Here is a 25,977-nt window from a genome sequence, read left to right on the forward strand (position 1 = left end):
ATCGCAGTGTATATTCAAACGTGACTTTAAATATCCTGTAGGATCACCATTCAAAAAATTTTTAAAAATTCAACTAATGTGCAACCAACCTTGAAGAACCTGGTTGAGGAAATTCTTCATCATGTAGATGGCCGTGGTATCTTCTGTCTTCACGTGACTGTCCGTGAACCAACCATTCTCAGCAATTAAGATTCGGGGGTTGCCATATTCCAGGTTAATCCAGTTCAGCACTTCCCTTAAATTGAGTGACACATTTTGCCCCATTTTAGCCATGGTGTTTAGGGGCTTGAAATTGTTGGGCCCAAAGGAAAAGGCAAAGAAATCAGCTGTGCCCTTCACCTCACTGTTCTCTGCTTCAGAGAAAACGGGTAGAATGGAGAGCAGCTTCTTTTTCATTATCTCTGGATAGTCGCCATCCCCGTGGATAGGGTTGGCAAACCATCCGAGCACAGAAACCATGGATTGCTGGCACTTGAGTATATCCATTGTATTTTCTGATCTGTTTGGTTCAATCCAATGGGATCCCAATGTGATCGATAGCCAGCCCTTCTGATATGGACGGAAGTTTCTGTTGTAGTTATGCCAAACTTTCGAATGAGCCTGATAAGAAGAAAATAGTATTAATTTTTATGGTCTTTCCTCACAAGGATGGTAACTTGACTGGGGGAAGGTTTCTTCATGGACAAAATTATTGAAACATAGGGTGATGCGTGGAAAATCTGCCAAGGAGCCCTGATGACTTCAGAGTCTGCTCTCTGGCGACTTTACCTAGGCTTCCAACCTAAAGCTTCTCCTACGGGATTACTGAGGGGGCAGGCTCCCTTCCCAGGCCCTCTTGGGCCTGCATGGAGGTGAGACACTACATGGGTTTCAGGTTTTTTCCTGTACATAAAAAGACATAGAGCAGTGATCTTTTACTGTCCTACAAAACTCCCTTTGGTCCTAATTTAGAAGTACAGGATAATTCAGGCTCTAAACCTGAAAATGGATAATGATAGAGCCTACCTCCTAAGGTTGCTGTGAGGATTGAATGAGTAAATTTATATAAAGAGCTTTAGAACAGTGCTTAGCACAGAGTAAGCTCTAGATAAGCCTTTGTTATTGTCATTAGCTGCGATGGAGTTAGAGCTAGCTGCCCCATGGAGTTAGCTGCCCCATACACAATGGAACAAAATGCTGCCAGGTCCTGCACCATGTCACTGAACCATTGGAGACTGGACTGTTGTGATCCAAATTATTAATGAGGCATTGCTGGTTCAGTGGTAGAATTCTTGCCTTCCATGTGAAAGGGTCTGCTGCGTTCTCGGCCAATGTACACATGTGCCTGTGCAGTCACCACCTATCAGTCAGTGGAAGTTTTTCTGTTGCTATGATGCTGTGATGCTGAGCCTTGGTGGTGCAGTGGTTAAGAGCTTGGCTGCTAACTAAAAAGCTGGCAGTTTGAATCCACCAGTCGCTCTTTGGAAACCCTATGGGGCAGTTCTACTCTGTCCTATAAGGTTGCTATGTGTTGGAATTGTTTCCATGGCAACAAGTTTTGCTGTTGTTGTTTTTAATGATACTGACCAGGTTTCAGTGGAGCTTTCAGATTCAGGCAGACTAGGAAGAAAGACTTGGTGATCTACTTCCAAAAATCAGCTAGTGAAAATCTATAGATAACAATGGTCTTAGAACCTATCAGTGTTTTGTTTCATTGTGCATGGGGATGCCACGTGTCAGAGGCTGACTCACTGGCAACCACCACCACCAACAACGTTATTATTATTATTACAAAAGAACAGTGGGCACTGCACAAAGCAGAAAATCAGTGGGAAGAATATGAACTTAGGCGTCAGCACACCTGGGTTTGAACTTCAGGTACTTACTGTGTGGCCTTGGGCAAATCACTTACCTTTCTGAAAGCTCTTAGTTTCCTCAGCTATAAAATGAGATTAATATTAATAATAATCTTTATAAGACTGTGGTCAGATTTAGAGTTAATGTATGTATGAAATATGTAGCATAGAATTGTCTGTCACATAGGAGATGCTGCTAAAGATGATTGTTGTTATTATTGGTCCCCCCAGAATTTCCACCGCTCCTCTGTCAGTTTGTTGTACTGTGGTGGCTTGCTTGTTGCAGTGATGACAGAAGCTATGCCACTGGTATTTCACATACCAGAAGAGCCACCCTTGGTGGACAGGTTTCAGCTGAGCTTCCAGACTAAGACAAAATGGGAAGAAGGACCTGGGGATCTACTTCTGAAAAAATTGGCCAGTGTAAACCTTATGGACAGCAATGGAACATTGTATGATATAGTGCCAGAAGATGAGCCCCTCAGGTTGGAAGGCACTCAAAATACAACAGGGGAACAGCTGCCTCCTCAAAGTAGATTTAATCTTAATGACGTGTGGGGAGTAAAATTTTCAGGACCTTCATTTGCTGATGTGGTATGACTTAAAATGAGAAGAAAGAGCTGAGAACATTCTCTAGTAATCAGAATGTGGAATGTATGAAGTACGAATCAAGGAAAACTGGAAGTGGTCAAAAATGAAATGAATGCATAAAGATTGTTTGCTAGGCACTAGTGAGCTGAAATGGACTGGTATTGACCATTTTGAATCCGATAATCTTATGGTCTACTATGCTGGGAATGACCAGTTGAAGAAGAATGGTGTCACATTCATTATCAAAAAGAACATTTCAATATCTATCCTGAAGTACAACACAGTCAGTGATAGATAGGATAATATCCATACACCTACAAGGAAGACCAGTTAATACAACTTTTATTCAAATTTGCCCACCAACCACTAAGGCCAAAGATGAAGAAATTGAAAATTTTTACCAACTTCTCCAGTCTGAAATTGATCCAATGTGCAATCAATATGCATTGATAATTACTGGTGATTGGAATGTAAAAGTTGGAAACAAAGAAGAATCAATAGTTGGAAAGTGCAGTCTTGGGGTTAGAAATGACGCTGATAGAATTTTGCAAGACAATTGACTTATTCATTAGAAATATCTTATTGCAGCAACATAAATGGTAACTATACAGGTGGACCTCTCTAGATGGAATATACAGGAATCAAATCAACTACATCTGTGGAAAGAGATGATGGAGAAGCTCAATATCATCATTCAGAACAAGGTCACGGGCTGACTGCAGAACAGACCATCAATTGTTCATATGCGAGATCAAGGTGAAGCTGAAGAAAATTAAAACAAGTCCACGAAAGCCAAAGTACGATCTTGAGTGTATTCTACCTGAATTTAGAGAGCATATCAAAGATAGATTTGATGCACTGAACATCAATGACAAAGACTAGGCAAGTTGTGGGATGACATCAAGGACATCATATATGAAGAAAGCAAGAGGTCATTAAAAAGACAGAAAAGAAAGAAAAGACCAAAATGGATGTCAGAAGAGACTCTGAAAGTTGCTCTTGAACGTAGAGTAGCTAAAGCGAAAGGAAGAAATAATGAAGTAAAAGAGCTGAACAGAAGATTTCAAAGGGTGGCTCGAGAAGACAAAGTAAAGTATTACAGTGAAATGTGCAAAGACTTGGAGTTAGAAAACCAAAAGGGAAGAACACTCTCAGCATTTCTCAAGCTGAAAGAACTGAAGAAAAATTTTAAGCCTTGAGTTGCAATATTGAAGGATTCTATGGCACAGTGTTTCATTCTGTTGTACATAGGGGTCGCTGTGAGTTGGAATTGACTCAACAGCACCCAACAGGAACACAACCCAAGAATTTACATTTCCACTGTTAAGTGCTCATGTCTAAGCCTCATGATGGGTATCCAATCTATTCAGTAGTTACTTACTGAGCACTTATTCAGTGTCTGGCTGGCCCTGAAAGGCTGAGACAGATGACACAGGAACTTGTCTTCAGGGGCCAATCTTAATGGGAAAATAAGACTGAAATGTGTGAAAGAGAAGCATATAAAACTGCATAAAATAAGGTGCTAAATGAAGAAATAATTAGAAGGTGGAAAGCATGGTTCCTCAAAGAACCATGAGTTATATCAGAAGGGGGAGTGAAGAGTCAGGACTTCAGTTAAGGACTTTAAGTAAGCCAATTAAATTCCCAAGGCCACTTCTCTGTTCTGGCAGCCTTCCTCTGTCACAGCCATCTCTTTTCCCATCAGCATTTCACTTGACTGATTCTTTATGTCTCTCTTTAGGTCTCCTAGTTTCTCCCCTATCTGAGTATTTCTACAACAGTTGCACAATCCTGTTATTTTTAACCCTCCAAGTTTGCTTTCACTTTTTCTCCTTAGCTTTTCTTCCACTCACTAAACCAAAAACCAAACCTGTTGCCGTTGAGTTGATTCCATCTCATAGAGACCCTATAGGACAGAGCAGCACTGCTCTATAGTTTCCAAGGAGCAGCTGGTGGATTTGAACTGCTGACCTTTCGGTTAGCAGCCAAACTCTTACCCACTGTGCCACCAGGGCTCCTTCGCTCACTCGAGAATGTTTTATACTAGACTGAACCATCCGAAATTGCCTTTTTGTAAGTCAAAAGCAATCAAATATGAGCAATGGTTCAAACCTAATAGATCCTGTAGACATCAAACATGTTCTGTAAATCCTGTTAGGGTAGAGAAAGATAAGCCTTAAGGCAAGGGATGACAATTCCAAAACTGATGCCTCCCTGCTTTATGCAGGAAAAGCTCATTTAAAGCATTCCAGAACGATTTTCTGGAGGAGTGAGATGCCTTGAGTTACTGCTACCGTGGGCTACCCGTCCTTGCTCGATTTTCATTGGAAGATCTGGGAGCCATTTAGCGCCCAAGTGTTCCCAAGGAGCCTTAAGAATGCCTTCTTCCATGTCTCCAACCTGAAATGAGTACTTCTGGAGGAACTCACAGGGGAGCCCAAGATAGAGTCAGCCTCTGCCTCCCAATCTAGGCTCCTCTGGGGCTGTAATCATGACAGAAAGTCTTGATAACTGCTTTTCTTCTGATTCTATGGAACAAAAGCAGTCAGGCATTACTAGAATTTAAAGGAGGCATTCTTTTCTTTATTCTAATCTGTCACTTAATCCCTAGGTAACCTCTGTGCTTTCATCTATAAAAGACAGAGTGACCAGTATCTCTTTCAGGGTTGTTTTGCGCCTCTGATGTGTAAACTGAAAAGCACTGAATGCATGTAAGATTCTGAGCCCTAAACTAGCTGCCTTGCAAATATGATGCCATCAAATGCTAAGGGGAGAGTGAGATGGCTTCAATATGAATTTATTAACCCAATCCTAGTGGGACTTAAGGAGCCCTGGTAGCGTAGTGGTTAAGAAGAGCTCAGCTGCTAGCCAAAAGGTTGGCATTTCAAATCCACCAGTCACTCCTTGGAATCCCTATGGGGCAGTTCTACTCTGTCCTATAGGCTTGTTATGGGTAGGAATCGACTCAACAGCAACAGGTTTGGTTTTAACAGGAATTAAAAGTATCCCTAGTGGTGCAACTGTTAGGTGCTTGGCTGCTAACAGCAATAATTGAAAGATTGTTGTTGTGCACCATCAAGTCGATTCCAACTCATGTCCTCACAGGACAGAGTAGAACTGCCCCATAGGGTTTCCTAAGCTGTAATCCTTGTTTTTTCTTTGTTGTCTGGATTTATTTATTTATTTATTTATTTATTTATTGTGCTCTAAGTGATAGGCTATAATCTTTACAAGATCAGATCACCAGGTCTTTTCTGTCCTGCGGAACAGCTGGTGGGTTTGAACCTCCGACCTTCTGGTTAGCAGCCAAGCGCTTAACCATTGCACCACCAAGGCTCCTCTATAAAGATTACAGCCTAGAATATCCTACGGGACAGTTCTACTCTGTCATATCAACTCGATGGCGCCCACCAACAATAGGAATTAAGGATTCTTGGCTTACACAAATGGTTAAGCACTGGACTACTAACCAAAAGGTTGGTGGTTTGAACTCACCCAGAGGCACTTCAGAAGAAAGGCCTGGCAATCTACTTCCAAAAGGTCACAGCCATGAAAACCCTGTGAAGCACAGTTCTACTTTGAAACACATGAGGTTGGCTTTGGTTTTTTTGTTTTTGGTTTAATAGGAATTAACCAGTTCTGACAGGAGAAAAAGGAGGGATGCTTTTTCAAAATAAACATTCTATTGGATGGTTCAGTGATGAATATAAAAGATGACTCAAGCTGTGATAAAAATCTTGGTTACATCAGCATTTTAGTGAAAAACAGTGCAGCTTACCAGATAACAAACAGGCTTGTACCTTTGCAATACCTTACCTTCAAGTTTCCTGGATATACATAAGTATGTTCTGTCAGGCCCCAAGGTGACCTTCGTATTCTACAGTGTCTCTTTCACCTTTGCTGCTATTTGCAGAGGCTATCAGGGTACCTAGGGTTATCTTTATTCTGGGCTGAAGACAGCCTCTCCATTCTCATGTGGAGAATGTGGGGGAGGTTCTCTGTGCAGGACTGTGGTTATAACTTGATCCTATTTACCAAAAAGTACCGCTCGGAGATAGCGAGTTTGACATAAGTCTTGATGAAACAGGGATATCTACATGTATTGCTTAGTCCAAAGCTCATGAAGTTGGTTTGTTGAGAAAACTAAAATGGGTTTGGGGGGGGTGCAACCCTGGGCTCTGAAACCTTGCACAACAGTCATTCTACTATTTTCCAAGGTTACCATCTATCTTGCCCAAAGCCACTTACCTTTGGAATGATTGGTTTAAGGGAGCTTCAACCTTTGTTCTTTAGATTCAGTAGCTTAAAGGGGAAGTCAGCAACTTTTTCTTTTTGAGTCAGTTATCAGGGCATATGTTATTGAGAGACAGTGAGGGGCCTAATATCTCAGTCTGGTCCCTCCTCTAGTCTAAGGTAACCACTCCCTTTGATGCCCCTGGAAATCCAGATTCAGATAAGTTCTGTGGCTATTAGGAAGCAAATAAGATAGGTGGTACAACTTTTGAAAGAAAGCTGAAGCAAGAGTTAGGAGTCAGGAAGAGATGGAAGGAAGATGGCTGAGGCAGGTCAGAAGACCCCGGCAATCTGCTTCTGTAAGGTCAAAGCCTTGAAAACCCTGTGGAGCAGTTCTACTCTATACACATGGGGGAGGCCATGAGTCAGAATCAACTCAAAGGCACCTAACAACAACAACTTACACGGTATTTTTCCCAGGGAAAGGATCCTGATGTTGAAAGCAGGAGACCCAGGCTCTGGCACTGGCCCTGCTATAATTAGCTCTATGATCTTAGACAAATCATTTCTTCTCCCTGCTGACTCAGTCCCCTCCATCATTAAACTGAGCCCAAAATAAACATCCTAGAAAATTAGGAAGATCAAATGAGGTAATGTACGTGAAGACCCTATGAAAACTAAACAAATGTATATTTGAAGTACTTTGAAAGAGCCAACTATGGAAAATAATGGTGGGATGTGTGTGTGGGCATGAAGAGTGTTCTGTAGATAGCTCACACTAACTCTCCGAGTTTCCCGGCCAAACGTGTTTGTCTTCATTTATTTTTTGCAGGTGATTGAGTTTCATTCATTGTCCTTTGTACTGGGATTAATTTCAGTTTGATTCATTTTTTTCCATTGGCTCAGCACTTCTTTATTTTAGCATCAAGTTTTATACTAATTACAGTTGCTGCTCTTTGAGATTATTTAACATTCATTCATTCCACATTCCACAAATTTTTATTGGGTGCTTACTGTATGTGACTTTTACTACATACATTGCTAAAAAATCTGTAGCCATTATTTTCTTAAAATGTATTATGTGACTATTATTGCTTTAATATTTTGACAACCTTGACTCCCTTGGAAAAATATCTCACCCTCATTATTCTTAGGAGGGGCTTTAAATATTAACAAAAGTTACCATCTTTCCTAAAGAAAATGCTTAGCCATGCTAATTTTAATGGTCCAAATTCATGTTTGCTGCAGTTGGAATAACTCAGTAATGATTATATTAAAATTTAATTAATAATATAAAAATTCATAATATTAAAATAGCTTTATATTCATAATTCATAATATTAAAAATTCATAATAATTTGAAAATACAATAATTAAAAAGAAAACAGGAGGAAATTTTTCTGTTTCTTCGATTTTGTTGTCAATTATTTTATTTTGAAGTTTCAGAGAAGAAAAAACCAAAGGTCTCAGAGGCTGGCCAGTGGTGGAGCTAGGATTTGAACTGGGGCTTCTCTTCTCACCTTCCTGTACTGTCCTGTATTCTGTAGCTCCCATTAGTTCAAAATTTTGAAGCTATAGGGAAAGACCTTTTGACAGGAACCACAGACATACAGTTTTAAATTATACTTTCTTTTGGCTGTCCTTGGTTATTAAAAGAACCAAATAGTTCTAGGCTGAGGGTATCATATCCTACTTTCTAGCATGCTGAGGGGAAAATATCGATGTATGCCTGGAATTCAGGATCATTTTTTTTTTAGCAAGGTTATGGAGGACCTGTCAGAAAACCATGAAGTTGTCCAGGTGCCTAGCATAGCATGTGGCATTCATACAGTGTGTGGCATTTTTGTGTCACTCTCTGTGCCTCTTTCCTGGAACCAGCAAGGTTGGCATATTGTCCTCATTGGTGTCAGAAGGTAAATGAACCCCTTAGGGACCACCCCTACACTTGATAGTCTTGACACTGAGGATGGTGATCTTTACACCATGGCCAATGTTAGACTGAAATGTCAGAGATGTTGTGCTTGAAGGGCATTTAGTCCAGCACCCCCTTCACACCAGGAATAACTAAATGCTGCTGAAAGATGAGTGACTTCCGTTATCAAATATAACAGAATAATGAGTGAATTATAGAACTGAAGAAATTTAACAATATAAATAGTAATAAGAGCTAACATTTCTCTTGCCAAATGTGTTGGGCACTGTTCTAGGTGCTTTGCATGTACTGTCTCATTTAAATCCTGTGAGGTAGGTACTGTTATCATCCCCATTTTAAAGGAGAGGAAACCAAGGGTAGGGAGGTTAGGTAACTTGCCTAGTTTCTACAGGTATGCCAAGACCAGACTGTCTGGCTCCAAGTTCTGTGTAATTACTGCCAGTTAGAGGTAGAGGATGGACTTAGAGACCATTCCATCCAGTTTCTTTCTTTTTCTTTTTTTTTAATTTCTATTATAGATGACAAAGCTGAAGCCCAAAAAGTAAGTGACTTGCTCAAGGCCTCAGTTAGTGGCAAAACTAGAATTAGAACTAAGTCCTTCAGCCTTCTAATTCCTGGTCATTTCCAGGACATCATGCAAATTACCTCATGTTCCTTTGAAACATACCTTCGCACCTGAGACCAGAAGCTGATTGAACAGGCTGGGAAAATACAAGCAGTATGTAACAGATAGAAGGCCCCTGGGGGGCACAAACAGTTTACACTCGACCATTAACTGAAATGTTGGCAGTTTGAGGCCACCCAGTGGCGCTGCAGAAGACAGGCCTGGTGATCTGCCAAGAGAACCTTATGGAGCACACATGGGGTTGCCATGAGTCAGATTTGACTAGAGAGCAACAGGTTTGTTTGTTTGCTTAGGTAATAGACTTGGCAGAAAAGATGCCAAGGGATAGTAGACAGAGAAAGCCATGCGACAATGTGCCAAGGTGCCAGGAAAACTCTAACAGGCAGTCTGAGAGCCATGGTTTTGATTACGTCTTCATCTGCCTTACCAACTGGGGTGTCACCACAGAATTGATCAGTACCACATTCAATTCCATCTCCATTTTTCCCTTTCAGGAAGTTATATATATCAGTAAAAGCAAGTTTAGATAAATCATTTTTATTTATCTGTTTCCTTTGACCCACTACCATTATTTTATCCTTTTCTTCACTCTTAATCCATTTACTCCAATTATTTGCTTAAATTCAAGTCTTTATGCATGTATTTAATAACTCCAAGGAACCGTGGTTGGCGCTTGGAAGAAGGATTAATGAGACAGCTCCTGCCTTCAGATGACCTATAACCTCTAGTAGGAGAGGTATGTATAGAAATAGGAATAATAAAAAACAGTATAACTTTAATTGTCAATTAATCAGGACGGATAATAAAAAATGTAGACCACATGAACTTACACGACCCTGGGATCAGAAGAACTAGATGGTGCTCAGCTACTACCTCCTACTGCTCTGACTGGGATCACAACAGAGGGTCCCAGGCAGAGGGGGAGAAAAATGTAGAGCAAAAAATCAAATTCACAAAAAAGACCATACTTACTGGCCTGACAGAGACTGGAGATACTCCAAAACTATGGTCTAAGACACCCTTCTGACCTGGGACTGAAGCCAGTCCTGGAGACCCCCTTCCAGCCAAACAATAGACAAGCCCATAAAATTAACAATATCTGAGAGGAACATGCTCCTTAGAAAAATCAATTATATGAGACCTGAAGGGCAATATTTGCCCAAAAGCAAAGATGAAAAGGCAGGAAGGGGTAGAAAATCAGGATGAAAGGAAATGAGGAACCCAGAGTGGAAATGGGGAGAGTGCTGACTCACTGTGGGGAATGAAGCCAAAGCCTTGAAACACTTTTATGTCTGAACTATCGAATGGGAATGTAATTTGCTCTGTATCACCTAATGCACACACACACACAAAAGTAATAATATGATTCAATTTTTATAAAAATATATATGACTGTATGTATATATTTGTGTAAAGAGCCTTGGTGGCTTAGCAGTTAAAGGGAGTGGCTGCTAACCTAAAGTAGCTGGCAGTCTGCTTCTGTAAAGATTTATAGCTTTGGAAACCTCATGGGGCAGTTCTACTCTGTCCTACAGAGCTGTTATGAGTTGGAATCAACTTGAAGGCAATGGGTTTATGTGTTTATGTATACGTAGAAAAAATTGGACACTGAACACACTGCTAGCCGTAGTTACTTCTGGATGTGGGATTAGGGAGTAAGGAAAGAGGATGGCTTTCATTTTTAACTTTATGGCTTTCTGTATTGTTTGAATGTTTTACCATAAACACGCATTATTATTATTATTTTTAACATGCATTATTTTTGCAATTAAAAAAAGTAAAACCTGTACACCAATGTTCATTGCAGCACTTCTGCCAATAGCTAAATTGTGGAAACAATAAAAATGTCCGTCAACAGATGATTGGATAAACAAAGTGTGGTGTATACATACAATGGAATACTACTCAGCTATAAAGAGGAATGAAGTCCTGATGCATGCCACAACATGGATGAACATTGAAAACATTGTGCTGATTGAAATAAGTCAGTTGCAGAAGGACACATTTTGTGTAATCTCATTTACATGATGCAAGCAAGTATATAGAAACCAATGATTATTAGTGGATACCAAGGGTGGGAGGGAAGGAGAAAGGGGGAGCTTTTGCATGGGGGACAATGAGTTTATGTTAATGGTGGTGGAATAAATTGGAAAAGAATAGAACAGTTACACAACTTGAAGAATGTAATCAACATCACTGAATTATATATGTAGAAATTGTTGAATTGGCGTATGTTTGTTGTGCATGTTTTCACCACAATAAAAAAAAAAGACTATCCATGAAAAAAAGAGAATTGGTTGAAACAGTTTCTGTCAGTGAGTTTATTGGCTTTATGCTGTCACTCTTTAGTTTCTCCAAAGTTCCAAAAATCTCAAAAGAAAAATATAAAGTTCAGTTAATCTGGATTTCACTATAAAGAATTTTGGTTTACTCCATAATTATATGGTGATGTTCAAAAGATCTTGGCTTTTACTAACCTCCTGGTTCTCTTAAAACATTTTCAGGGAACACTACTAGATTGCTCAGGGATTGCCTTCATGACTTCTGTGATTCATTCTTTTATTTATCTATTTTTGTATGAAAATATACACAACAAAACATACACACACACCAATTGAACACATTTTACACATACACTTCATTGACGTCGGTTACATGCTTCACGTTGTGTCACCATTCTCCCTATCTCTATTACCATTAACTTAGGCACTCTGCCCCTTAAAGCTCTCCTGTGTGTTTTAGAGTTATTGTCATTTAAGGAGCCCTGGTGGTGCAACCCTGGTGGTGCGGTGGTTAAGAGCTCCGGCTGCTAATCAAAAGGTCAGTAATTCGAATCCACCTGGTGCTGAATCTATGCAACGGGCTCGTTTGGTTTTTTTGGGAGTTTTTACAGTGGTGGAGTGGGTAAGCACTTGGCTGCTAACCGAAAAGTTTGGCAGTTTCAACCCATCAGAGGCTCCTGGAGAAAAGATTGCAGCCTTGGAAACCCTATGGGGCAATTCTACTCTGTCCTGTAGAGTCACTATGAGTTGGAATCGACTCAATGGCAATGGGTTTGGTTTTCGTTTGTCCATTTAATTTCATATAGATATGTCTTTAAAAAGTGCGAAGTTCAAGGCAAACATTCTTTATTAAATCAGTTAAATTGTTGTTTAATTGTGATTCACTCTTCACTGGCAAATAAGTTAGAAGGTTCTGATCTATTTCAGCATCCCTACTATTTTATTGTCTTGTAAGAAGTACAGTCAGAATACTCCTTAGAAGCAAGGATGGTGAGACTTTGTCTCACTTACTTTGGACATGTTTTCAGGAGGGACCAGTGCCTGGAGAAGGACATCATGCCTGGTCAAGTAGAGGGTCAGAGGAAAAAAAGGAAGACCCTCAGTGAGATGGATTGACACAGTGGGTGCAACAATGGGCTCAAACACAGGAACAATTGTGAGGATGCCGCAGGACTGGGCAGTGTTTTGTTCTGTTGCACATGGGATCACCGAGTTGGAATTGACTCAAAGGCACCTAACAACAACAACAACAACAATTTTTCAGCAACAGTCACTTTGTTAATGTTAAGTAGTTTTAATTATACCTTTTTCTTTTAGCATAGACTATTTTCTAATGTTGAGTTTTTTTCAGTAAGAATTTTATATGTAATTAAGTGACTTAAAGTACACAATATAGTAACATAAAGTTTCCCTCTGCTCACACTTTCAGGATATCTAGCACTATTTCCATTACTTACAATATTTTCTGAACCTCATTTGGGCCTAATTTTCCATGTATGAGAGTGTTCACATCAAATCAAGCTGTTTAAATAGGACCACAATATTACTCTCTGGGCATTTATAATTACATTTATTTAAACTCTTGTTAATCATTCACTAAAGTATAACTTTTTCAACTTAATGGTGAGAAAAAGTAAATAAGCTCTCTTGTAGGTTTTAGAATACCAATTTGTAGTCTACAAATCAATTTTTTACACGACTCATATCTAACATTGGTATTCAGACTATGGAAACTATGCCAATTCTTATGCATGAGCAGTTTTCATCATTTTTTTTTCCAAATTTGATTTAAATCATCTATGAGAATACTAGTTTTGAAAACAGGGTGGAGAGGAGCGTGTTGTCTCGGGGGAGAATAGCCAGGAGTACATAGCAAGGTGTATATAAGTTTTTGTATGGGAGACTGACTTGGTTTGCAAACTTTCACTTAAAGCACGCACACACACACACACACACAAAACCATGATAAAAACCTCAAAAAAAAAATACTAGTTTTACTTTGTTTAATTGGTATTTCCTATATTTTACTAGAGATGTCTTAGGTTCTAATGTTAACTAATTTACTTAATTCTAAATGATATTTCCAAGGGCACATATACATGATATTTCCAAGGGCGCATATACATGATTCAACATTACTTTAATGGGACACAGAAGTTTTAGGAATATGAAAATTTAAGTCATGTTGTTGTTCTTGTTGTTAGTTGCCATCAAGTCAGTTCTGACTCATAGCAATGCTGTGTACAACACAACAAAACACTGCCCAGTCCTGCGCTATCCTTACAATCATTGCTATGTTTGAGCCCATTTGTTGTAGACACTGTGTCAATCCATCTCACTGAGGGTCTTCCTCTTTTTCACTGACCCACTACTTTACCAAGCATGATGTCCTTCTCCAGTCCCTCCTGAAAACATGTCCAAAGTATGGGAGATGAAATCTTACCATCCTTGCTTCTAAGGAGCATTCTGGCTGTACTTCTTCCAAGACATTTTGTTCATTCTTCTGGCAGTCCGTGGTATATTCAATATTCTTTGCCAACACCATAATTCAAAGGCATCAGTTCTTCTTTCATCTTCCTTATTCATTATCCAGCTTATGAGTAGTTCAAAAATATCATGACTTGGGTCAGGCACACCGTAGTCCTCAAGGTGACATCTTTGCTTTTTAATACTTTAAAGAGGTCTTTTGCAGCAGATTTGCTCAATGCAATATGTCTTTGGATTTCTGACTGCTGCTTCCATGGGCATTGATTGTGGACCCAAGTAAAATGAAATCCTTGACAACTTCAGTCTTTTCTCCGTTTGTCATTATATTGCTTATTGGTCCAGTTGTGAGAATTTTTGTTTCTTTATGTTGAGGTGTAATGCATACTGAAGGCTGTACTCTTTGATCTTCATCCCTAAGTGCTTCAAGTCCTCTTCACTTTCAGCAAGCAAGGTTGTGTCATCTGCATGTTGCAGGCTGTTAATGAGCTTTCCTCCAATCCTGACTCTGCGTTCTTGTTCATATAGCCTAGCTTCTTGGGTTATTTGCTCAGCATACAGATTGAGTAAGTATGGTGAAAAGATACAGTCCTGATGCTTGCCTTTCCTGATTTTAAACCATGCAGTATCCCCTTGTTCTGTTCAAATGTTACCTCCTGGTCTATGTACACATTCTGAAAACACAAGGTAGTGTCTGGAATTCCCATCCTTTGCAATGTTATCCATTATTTGTTATGATCCACACAGTCAAATGCCTTTGCATAGTCAATAAAACACAGGTAAACATCTTTCTGGTAGTTTCTGCCTTCAGCCAAGATCCATCTGACATCGGTAATGATATCCCTTGTTCCATGTCCTCTTCTGAATCTGGCTTGAATTTCTGTTGGCTCCTGGTTGAACTGTCTTCAGCATAATTTTACTTGCATGTGATATTAATGAAGGAGCCCTCATGGCTCCTGGTTAAAGTGACCGATTGCTAACCAAAAAGTGGCAGTGGTTTGAAACCACTAGTGGCTCCTCGAGAGAAAGATGTGGCAGTCTGCTTCTGTAGAGACTTATAGCCTCAGATGCTCTATGGGGTTGCTATGAGTTGGAATCAGCTCGACGGCAGTGAGTTTGGTTTGGTTTGGGTGATATTAAAATTATTGTTCAATAATTTCTGCATTTTGCTGGATCACCTTTCTTTGGAATGGGCACAAATATGGATCTGTTCCAGTTGGTTGGCCAGGTAGCTGTCTTCCAAATTTCTTGGCATAGATGGGTAAGAACTTCCAGGGTTGCACCCATTTGCTGAAACATCTTAATTGGTATGCCATCAATTCCTGGAGCCTTGTTTTTCGCCCATGCCTTCAGTACAGCTTGGACTTCTTCCTATTGGTTCTTGATGATTATATGCTACCTCCTGAAATGACTGAACATTGACCAATTCTTTTCAGTACAGTGTCTCTCTGTATTCCTCTCATCTTCTTTTGATGCTTTCTGCGTCGTTCAATATTTTGCCTGTAGAATCCTTCAATATTGCTTGAATTTTTCTTTAGTTCTTTCTGTTTGAGAAATGCTGAGCATGTTCTTGCCTTTTGGTTTTCTAATGCTAGGTCTTTGCACGTTTCATTACTTTGTCTTCTCGAGCTGCCCTTTGAAATCTTCTGTTCAATTCTTTTACTTCATCATTTCTTCCTTTCACTTTAGCTATTCTATGTTCAAGAACAAGTTTCAGAGTCTCTTCTGACATCCATTTTTGTCTTTTTTTTTTCTTTTCTGTCTTTTTAAAGGAACCCTAGTGGCGCAGTGGTTAAAAGCTATGGTTGCTAACCAAAAGGTCAGTAGTTCAAATCCACTACCTACTCCTTGGAAACCCTATGGGGCAGTTCTACTCTGTCATATAGGGTCGATATGAGCTGGAATCAACTCGATTCGACTGGTTTGGTTTTTTTGTTTTGTTTGTTTGTTTGGTCTTTTTAATGACCTTTTTCTTTCTTTACGTGTTATGTCTTTTACGTCATCCCACAACTCATCTGGTCTTCAGTCACTAGTGTTCAATGAGTCAAATCTATTCTTGAGATGATCTCAAGACGGGATGATTCAGGTGGGATATACTTAAGGTCGATACTTTGGCTCTCATGGACTTGTTTTAATTTTCTCCAGCTTCAATTTCAACGGGCCTATATGAGCAACTGATGGTCTGTTCTGCAATTGCCCCCGGCCTTGTTTTCACTAATGATATTGAGCTCCCCCATCGTCTCTTTCCACAGATGTAGTCCATTTGATTCCTGTGTACTTCATCCAGCAAGGTCCACGTGTGTAGTCATGCTTTTTGTTGTTGAAAAAAGGTATTTCCAATGAATAAGTAATTGGTCTTGAAAAATTCTGACATGATTTCTGGTGTCATTTCAATCACCAAGGCCATATTTTCCAACTACCAATCCTTCTTTTTTGTTTCCAACTTTTGAATTCCAATCACCAGTAATTATCAATGCATCTTGATTGCATGTTTGATCGATTTCAAAACTGAAGAAGTTGGTAAAAAAATCTTCAATTTCTTCATCTTGGGCATTAGTGGTTGGTCGGTAAAATTCCAATCACCGGTAATTAGCAATGCATCTTGATTGCATGTTTGATCGATTTCAAAACTGAAGAATTTGGTAAAAAATCAATTTCTTCATCTTGGGCATTAATGGTTGGTCAGTAAATTTGAAGAATTAACTGGTCTTCCTTGCAGGCGTATGGCTATTATCCTTCCACTGACAGCGTTCTACTTCAGTATAAAACTTGTAATGTTCTTTTCAAGATGAGTGTTGATGCCATTCCTCTTCAACTTGCCATACCCGGCATAGTAAACCACATGATTGTCCTGTTCAAAATGGCCAATACCAGACCATTTCAGGTCACTAATGTCTAGGATATTGATCTTCAAGTGTTCCATTTCATTTTTGATGACTTTCAATTTTCCTAGATTCATACTTCATACATTCCACATTCTGATTATTAATGGATGTTTGCAGTTGTTTCTTTTCATTTTGAATAGTGACACATCAGCAAACGAAGGTACGAAATGCTTTACTCTATCCACATCATTTAGGTTGACTCTCCTTTGAGAAGGTAGCTCCTCCCCAGTTGTTTTTTGAGTGCCTTCCAACCTAAGGGGCTCATCTACCGGCATTATGTCAGACAATGTTTCACTGCTATCCATAGGGTTTTCACTGGCCAGTTTTTTCAGAAGTAGATTGCTAGGTCCTTCTTCCTAGTCTGTCTTAGTCTGGAAGCTCCGCTGAAACCTGTCTACCATGGGTGACCCTGCTGGTATTTGAAATACTGGTGGCATAACTTCCAGCATCACAGCAACAAGCAAGACACCATAGTATGACAAACTGACAGAGGAGTGGTGGATTAAAATCATAGTGCCAAGGAAAAAACCCATGGTTAACATATGAGTCACAGGATAAATGGTTCATAGATTTTGTGAACAAGTAAAACATGTAGATGGTTTCAGTCTTATTAAATAGGCAAAATGAAGTCATCTATCTCTTAGGTCAGCATCAACACAAGTGGCTGACATGGGTTTTGAGTCTGTAAATTGTTCTTTTTCATTGAAGCTAATAGCTGATTCATATTATTAAGCCTTTCTGGCTTGGATTCATGCAGATCCAATTTGAATTTTGGCTGTGACACTTAACAGTTGTATAGCCTTGGGCAAAATATCTCTGGGCCTCAGTTTCATCAACTCTAAAATGGGTATAATAACAACTCCCTGACAAAGTTGATATGAGAATTAAATGAAATAATATAGGAAAGGTACCTAGTACAGTTTCTAACACTGCAGTAGGTGTACAGTAGAACATTTCTCTTCTTATAATAATTATTAAGAATAGTATGGTGTCTGTGGAAGGGCTGACTCATTAGGGGGAGAGCAAGTGGGAGTACGGAGTAAGGTGTATATAAACTTATACGTGACAGTTTGACTTGATTTGTAAACGTTCACTTGAAGCTCAATAAAGGTTAATAAAAAAAAAAGAACAGTATGGTGTCTAAAAATTATCTATCCTCAATCCTCTGCTTTTCTTTAAGAATTAAGACCATTCTGTGTTCTTTCTATTCCCCTCTTCTGTGTTCTTTTTTTGGTGTGTGTGTGTGGGAGCTGAGAGAGATAGTGGATAGTAGAAAAATAATACTTTTTTTTTAACCTTTTTTTTTTTCTGTCCTTTATTGACAGAAAAGTTTAGCTTAGTTTTTTAGCTACAAGATTTAGCAAAAATTAATTTTGGTATGTTATTCCCTTTCAACTCAATTTCTCTATTTTAACAAGAATGGTAAGAAAATTCCTTTACTTTTTCAAGAAAATAAAATTTCAGATGACCCTTGAAGATTTTGCTTCTATCTAACCAAAACAAGCTAAAAAGGCTCCTGCTAGTATTTTCATCTGAAAATATTACACTTAAACTTCACAATATTGGTAGGGAAGAAGAGTGTTAAAAAGGACATTTGATCTAAACACGAAGCCTTCTTGATGTCCAAGAAAGCAGTTGCAGCAGCCTGTTGGCAAAGGAGGCTTAGCTATTAATCACGTGAATGGTGACTTTTTCACAGCTGTTTTTGCAGTTTTCACACTAAATTTTGTTAAGAATTTCAACAGAGCCTTTAAGAAGATTACTACATGAAGATGGTTTTATTTTCTTTCATTTTTAAATATAAAATATCTCTTTATTGTCTTATTTTATTTTTAATATGGAATTTGACATAATACACAATAGAAAGAGTAACATAATGAACCCCTATGTATACATCACCTGGCTTTAAAAACTGTCAACATTTCTTAGCAATATATATATATACATAATATATATATTTTAAACTAAGGCCTTCTTTTTGTCTTGGCTCTTTTTTTTAAATTTTACTGAGGTAAAATATATATAATGAAAAGTTTTACATTTTAATCATTTTTAAGTGTACAATTAAGTAGCATTAATGTTCTGAAACTATCACCACTATTTCCAAGTTTTTCATCACCCCAAACAGAAACTCAGTACCCCTTAAGCAATAACTCCCCATTCCCCCTTCCTCCCAGCCCCCGATAACCACTTTTATCTCTGTGCATTTGCCTATTCTAGATATTTCATGTAAGTGGGATCACGCAATATTTGTCCTTTTGTGTCCTACTTATTTCACTCAGCATAATGTCAAAATTGAGTTTTAATAGTAAAATTTTTCATAGAAAGTGGCTTGTACAATTGATTTGCATGCTCTGAAAAGACTATATGACGTTTATGCCAGGGTATGTGTTAGTGTGTGTGTGTCTGCAATCTAAAAAAAACAAAAAACAAGCACATTGCCGTCGAGTCAAACCTGACTCACAGCAACCCTGTAGGACAAAGTAGAACTGCCCCATAGAGTTTCCAAGGAGCACCTGGTGGATTCTAACTGCTGACCTTTAGGTTAGCAGATGTAGCTCTTAGCCAGTACGCCACCAGGGTTTCCAAACTAGTGCAAGAGAAATTCAACTGTAGCTTTAAATCGTTTCTGGAACAGAGAAGATCCTCCTTAAACAGAAAATAATTCATTTAATTATTTATCAAATACCTAACATAAGCCCAGCATTGTGTAAGCTTCTGAAGGGATGGCAACAAGAGTATTAAGACAAAGTTCCTCAAAAAGGTGGAAAAACAAGGAAGCAATGCAATTTCATCCTAGGCTTAGGAGCAAGTTGGCGAGACCTTGACCAAGATTAGGGTTTCCCGAACAGTTCTTGTCCTAAGAGCCTCTTTCACATATTAAGCAATCTCTTGAGCCCCTCAGGAATTTAACAAGTCATTTCATCACTTGTGTGTGGTATACAAAAAAGTATTGACATATATTTTATTTCATATAAGTACTTTTTTTAAAGATTATATTGTGAGTTTTTTAAAAAGGAATTTTAAATATTTATATAATAAATTATGAATAAAGTGTCCATTACACAAAAACACAAGTATTAGTATTTTTCCCATTTAATAAATAATGCACGTTATTTAAGAAAGAATTTTTTGGCAAACTTTTAAATGACATATTGTGTTTGATTTTAGGACTAAATCTTATTAAAATGCAGAATGAAATTTACATAGTTGGTGATGCATAGGTCTGGTAAACCTACTTCTTTTTGTATGGGAGATAATATTAGGTGAAACACAGAGGGAATTTTTTTTTTTTTTCTTTTCCCCATAAAACGAATGGACTGCTATAACGTAGTGAAGGATAGCTGGTATTCCAAACTCGGCCCTCCAGCACCCCGAGATAGCCTTGCTGCTTGTGCTGCAGAAGGCAAAATTTATACATCTGGAGGTTCAGAAGTAGGTAAGGACTTCTTAAGTATTTTTGTTTTGGTGAAGTGTTTTAAAGCCAGGTCATACTGAAGTAGACAATTGGTATTATTTGTCCAGATACTTTTTTTTTTTAATAACTTTTATTAAGCTTCAAGTGAACGTTTACAAATCCAATCAGTCTGTCACATATAAGTTTACATATATCTCACTCCCTACTCCCACTTGCTCTCCCCCTCTTGAGTCAGCCCTTTCAGTCTCTCCTTTCTGGGAATTTTTTTTTTAATGTTGTATATTTTAAGGTGATTAGAAAATACTGATTTCTCATTTACAGTGGGATATAAAGTTTCCTTTCAAAATAAAATTGTTAAAGAAAAATGTTTTAGTAAAAAATAGTGCATATGGTACTTGGATGGAAACCCTGGTGGCTTAGTGGTTAAGTGCTACAGCTGCTAACCAAAGGGTCGGCAGTTCAAATCCACCAGGCGCTCCTTGGAAACTCTATGGGGGCAGTTCTACTCTGTCCTATAGGGTCACTATGAGTCGGAATCGACTTGACAGCAATGGGTGATTTGGTATGGTACTTGGATATGCAACAACAACAACAACAAACAAAACTTTATGAAACATGATGGTAGGGCATTCAAGATGGATAAAAATTGCCTTTGCAATATTTTGTTTGAATTCTTTAAGTTTGCTTTAAAAAAAGGGCAAGTTTTAAATAAAGTTTAATGTTTTGTTTGTAAACCGACTATAGAAGAGAGATGATCTGGGGCAGTTTTGCCAGGTATTTCACAAATAATGCAAAGCCAGCAAGGACAGTCTTGATTCCCAAAATGTGAAAAGCCAAGCTAGATATAATAATCAATATTATTTCCCCTTTTAACATTTTTAAACATTGCTTTTCCTCCAAAAACATCCTGAGAGGATCCAAATGAATTTTGAGATGATGTATGCAATTTACAGATGTGGTAAAAATCTTCTCGAGGTAAATTTGTAAAATTATTACCATTTTTATGCCCCTTGTTAACTGGTTATATTTCAGTACTCTTTATGTTTCATGTCTTTGAACAGTTTTTTATTCATTTTTTATTTTTTTTATCACGGGTGTAAATCAATGGTTCTCAATGGAGGACAATTTTGCTTTTGAGGAGATATTTGGCAATGTTTAGAGACATTTTTGTTCGTCAGAACCCGGGATGGGGGTGTTAGAATGCTCCTGTCTTTTAGAGGGTAGAGGCTAGGGATCCTGCTAATGCCCTACAAAAGCAGCCACCTACAACTAAAAATTATCTGGCCCAAAATGCCAACAGTGCCAAGGTTCACAAATCTTGTTATAAACAGTATATCTCTATGAAAAATAATGAATATTTGAATGGTCAAAACCATCGTGGAAGCTGGCATCATTCAGGGGAGTAATAAACTGAGTGAGTTACCATCTCATGAACAAACTCATCTCCCCCAGTCTCTGTGCTTGCTTACTCAGAGGCTGTCAAATGCTCCATCTTAAGGGGAGAATCCACAAATTTGAATTATTATGCCTATTTATTGATTTAAAAATAGATGAAAACATACACCTTTACTGCCTTTACTAATGTGAATCCCTGGACACCTTCATGGACACCTGGGACTTTGCTGATCTGAGGGATCAGGACACAGCCCAGATAGGCCAGAGTCCATCTCTGGGATTTAAAAAAGTAAACTTGGGAGAGAGAAATCTTTCCTCTACAAAGGAAGGAATGGCATCAAGCCACAGGAGTAATGGAGATGAGAGACAGAGACAGAGGGCATTCTGAGGGGTTCCTGGTTCCAAGGTTCAGTCATTCTTGTGGTTTGGTTACAGAGTCAGAAAGTTGCTCCCTTTTGCTTACGCCAACCTGAATTAGGTTCTATCACTTGCAACCCAAAGAGTCCTAATACACCATTAATATTGGCAATATTTCAAAATTAACAATAATGCAATGAAATTTAAAGATTGAATTTTAAGATTGGCTCTTTGACTACAAGTTTAAGACAGAAATTCTAAACTACTCATTCAACAAACATTTATACGTAGCATGTACCAAATACTGTGCTAGGTGTTGGGAACCTAAAGACAAATAAAGAACAGTCTCTCTTTTCAAGAAACTCTTAGTCTAGGTAAGGAGATGGAAAAGTACCATATGGTGTGAGAAAGCAAGCACAAAATCTTTTTAATATCTGAGGACGGGAATAAGATGGTCTATAATTATCCATGAATATAGTTTTATATGAGGCTTATTTAAGTCAACACATGTTCTTTGACCAAAAACTAATCTGAAAGAATGCTTTTTCTGGGCTACAGGGTGGCACAGTAAGGAAGAGAGACTTCATTGCAACATAAAATATCAGTTTACTCTTTTCTCTGTTAAAGAAAGGACAAGAGAAGGGACAAGTGGGAAAAATGAGTTCACCTCAGGCTACCAGATCATTGCAAAATTTCTCTCTGGGGCTATAAGTCACTGGGTTACACAGTGTATTTCACTTTCTGGCTGATTTCAAGGGACCCCTTACACCATTTAGTTAGGTTCACGATTTAGAAATTTTAAGAAGAGGGAAGAAATTATTTAGAAAACAATAATTTAAACACGTGATCCTTCAATTTAAAGCAATAAAATTTACCTCACTGTTGGAAAGTGCTAATTTTGTGTAAAAGGCAAAAGCTTATCTTGAATTAGAAGGAAATGAAAAACATCTGAAAAGATAGCATTTTGTCAGCTAAGTTTGGGATTAATATTTACATTACTTAAAACCATTTTTATCCATCAACTTAAAACCTATCTTATAGGCAGTTCTTAAGGCTTTAAATATATCACTGAAATATGTTTTAAATGAAAATTCTAACTTTTAACATTTTGTCCAGGTAACCAAAAACTTTTTAGCAATTTAGAATATGTTTCCTTATAAAAAGGTTAAACATATATACATGTATTTGCATAGAAAACTTTAAAAGGAATATATAAGAAATCATTAACAGCCCCTTGGAGTTGGGACTGACAAGTTCGAGAGGGAAAGAGGGATTTAACTTTTTTACTTTGTATCCTTTGGGTACAGTCTGATTTTTAAATAATTTACATGAGCATGTATTATTTTAAAGATTTTTAAAAAACTATATAAAAGGAGCATTTTTTCTAACTTATAGATGTATAATCTTAAGAGCTGTTAAATACCTGTAAGTTTTCTCCCCTGAAGTTCTTATTTTGTCAAATCAAAGTTTATTCACATATTAATAATATGTTCTATATACAACTCTATTCAAAAATATGCAAATAAACTTGAAAAAAATGAAATCTGTTCACTGCAAGGGCAGATATGACTAAAACCACAGCACAAGTCCACATGTATAATAATCCAGAAAGTTCAAAAAGAAAAGAGGAGTTAGCAGATCTTTTTACAAGTAAAAAATTTAGTTAATGGAGGAATTTTCCGTTTCTATACATTTTCTATTTCTGTATACTTAACATTTGGGTTTTTTTTTGGGTAACATTTGATTATTCAAAATTTAAACGATTTCTTCTAGCACATCCCCTATTAATAAAGTTTTTTTTTTCCATTTTCAAAATATAACAGGTGTTCAGAGTAATTTGCTTTCCCCAAGTAATCTATTTGACTTAAAAAATTATACCTGCTTCCAGTGACTGGCAGCTTCAATGTGAAGCTAAAACTCTTGCAAATTCCTAAAAGATTACTCTTTTTTAAAGTTCTTAAATAAAGATATTTAGCATTTAGTTATGTGGTTCGTTTATAAATCCTATGTTCACAACAGCTGCATTTGTCTCTATAACCTTGGGCGAGTTACTTAACGTTACTAAGCTTCAGCTTTTTCATCTTTAGAATGAGGATAATAATAGGACTTAGTCCCTAAGGTTGTCACGAGGATTAAATGTGAGAGTGCTTGCAAGTGCTTAATGTGGTCTGTGGCACGTAGTAAGCACTCAATAAATGTTAGCTACTATTTGGCTTGCATTTTCAGTATTGTTTTAATAACTTTAACATTTACCAATCTAAACTCTGGGTTTTGAAATATACTGTTTTAAAATACTAAGGCAAGTTTTTCCCAACTTTTGTATTACTTGTTTAATTTTAACCACCAGAAAAATTAATTGCATATTTCCTGCAATGTAATACAAGTAAAACCAACTGGAAGTATATTTATTTCAATTCCTATATTTCATATGTATCAGTTAGGTAACATTATTTAGTTTACTACAGCTAAGTACCACTAAGAATAGCAATATTAACAACAAATACATATAGGAAATGATCTTGCCTTAACATGATTCTGAAACAGTTGCATGTTGACAGAGAAAGCTTTCACCAATTGCATTTGTAAAGTAGTGGCTTTCCACAAAATGAAAGTAAACTCATATTCTCACACTCTAATATATAATTGTGGGTTTTAAAATAGTCTGAAAGTATAAATGAAATCAACCAGATTAATATGTTGATAGCTTATATAAATAAAACACACACTGCTCTAAATATGAATTTTTGAATTTGATGGAACTTGTGCATTGACCTAAAATTAGTTGAGTTGATTTTAATGAAAAGAGGATTCTCTAAACCGAAGGTACATTTTTTATTTTTTCTAACTCATGCTGCTTATACTGTGAAGTTACAATAGGAAGCCAGCTGTACAGTACCTTGATGAGGTTGTGTCCCACAGCGTAGACAGCTGCTACCTTTCCCTTCTCTCCAGGGGCATGCATACCTGTTCCATACCCATGCCAAGCAACTAGATATGGGTTATGAATTGTAATCCAGTATTTGACCCGGTCCCCAAACGTCTGGAAACAGTATGTGGCATAGTCATTGAAGATATCTATGATGCTTTCATTTTTCCACCCTCCGTATTTTTCTTGTAATGCCAAAGGCAAATCCCAATGGTATAAAGTAACTATAGGTTCAATGTTTCTGAGTATTAGAGCATCCAGAAGAGTATTATAATACTGGAGACCTTTTGCATTGGCAACTGCTACTATTCCATCGGGGAAGAGCCTGGGCCAGGAAATTGAAAATTGATAAAAGGAAACTCCCAAAAAATCCAGGGCCGATAGGTCTTTTTCCAGAAAAATGTAGCTGTCACTGGAACCATTCGTGCTGTTGACGTTGTTCAGGTGTGTACGGAGGAACTGATCCCATATAGAGGGTCCTTTTCCATCCTTCTTCCCACTCCCTTCCACTTGAAATGCTCCAGTCCCAACACCCCAGAAAAAGTTTTTAGGAAAAGTGTCATAGAGAAACAGCTGACTTTCATTTACCGGACTAAAATGAGGATTTTTAGACCATATAGCTCTTCCGTCTCCAGAGAATCCAGTCACAGCCCGTAGAAGAATAAATGCTGACAGGATGACAGATCTTTGTAGTCCCCCGTTGGACATTGTTTTCCTGTAGCATGTGTTTCTCTCATCGGTGCTGAAGAAAATCCATTCATTCCCTGGAGATCCTGCCGAACAGCCTGGCTTCATTTGCCACTAACTGCTGGACTGTCTTATCAACGCTTCAGTAAAAGCTTGTGATTGTAAAGCTCTGTCAATGATTAGCTTGAACTGTGAGACTTAGGATGGGTCATGGAGAGCAACGTAATTTGAGGGAGGTGGCCCTATTACAGTCACCAACATGCTTAGTTCTCTCCCGTTATGAAGAAATTAGATGAAAATGCATCAGTGACAATAGTTTGAATGTG

General features: G+C 38.0%; 1 protein-coding gene across 1 annotated transcript in view; it reads right to left on the bottom strand.

Annotated features, from left to right (window-relative positions):
- KLB (klotho beta) overlaps positions 1–25,759 on the bottom strand; it is a 38,703-nt gene extending 12,944 nt beyond the window's left edge. Inside the window, exons 1-2 of the mRNA XM_049886340.1 lie at positions 24,935–25,759; positions 90–600 (exon numbers count right to left, since the gene is read on the bottom strand). Of these exons, the coding sequence (XP_049742297.1) occupies positions 90–600; positions 24,935–25,759 (1,336 nt within the window). The remainder of the gene's footprint in view (positions 1–89; positions 601–24,934) is intronic.
- Between the last annotated feature and the right edge of the window lie 218 nt (positions 25,760–25,977).

This window comes from Elephas maximus, chromosome 5, assembly GCF_024166365.1.
Source record: "Elephas maximus indicus isolate mEleMax1 chromosome 5, mEleMax1 primary haplotype, whole genome shotgun sequence".
Lineage (NCBI taxonomy): Eukaryota > Metazoa > Chordata > Mammalia > Proboscidea > Elephantidae > Elephas > Elephas maximus.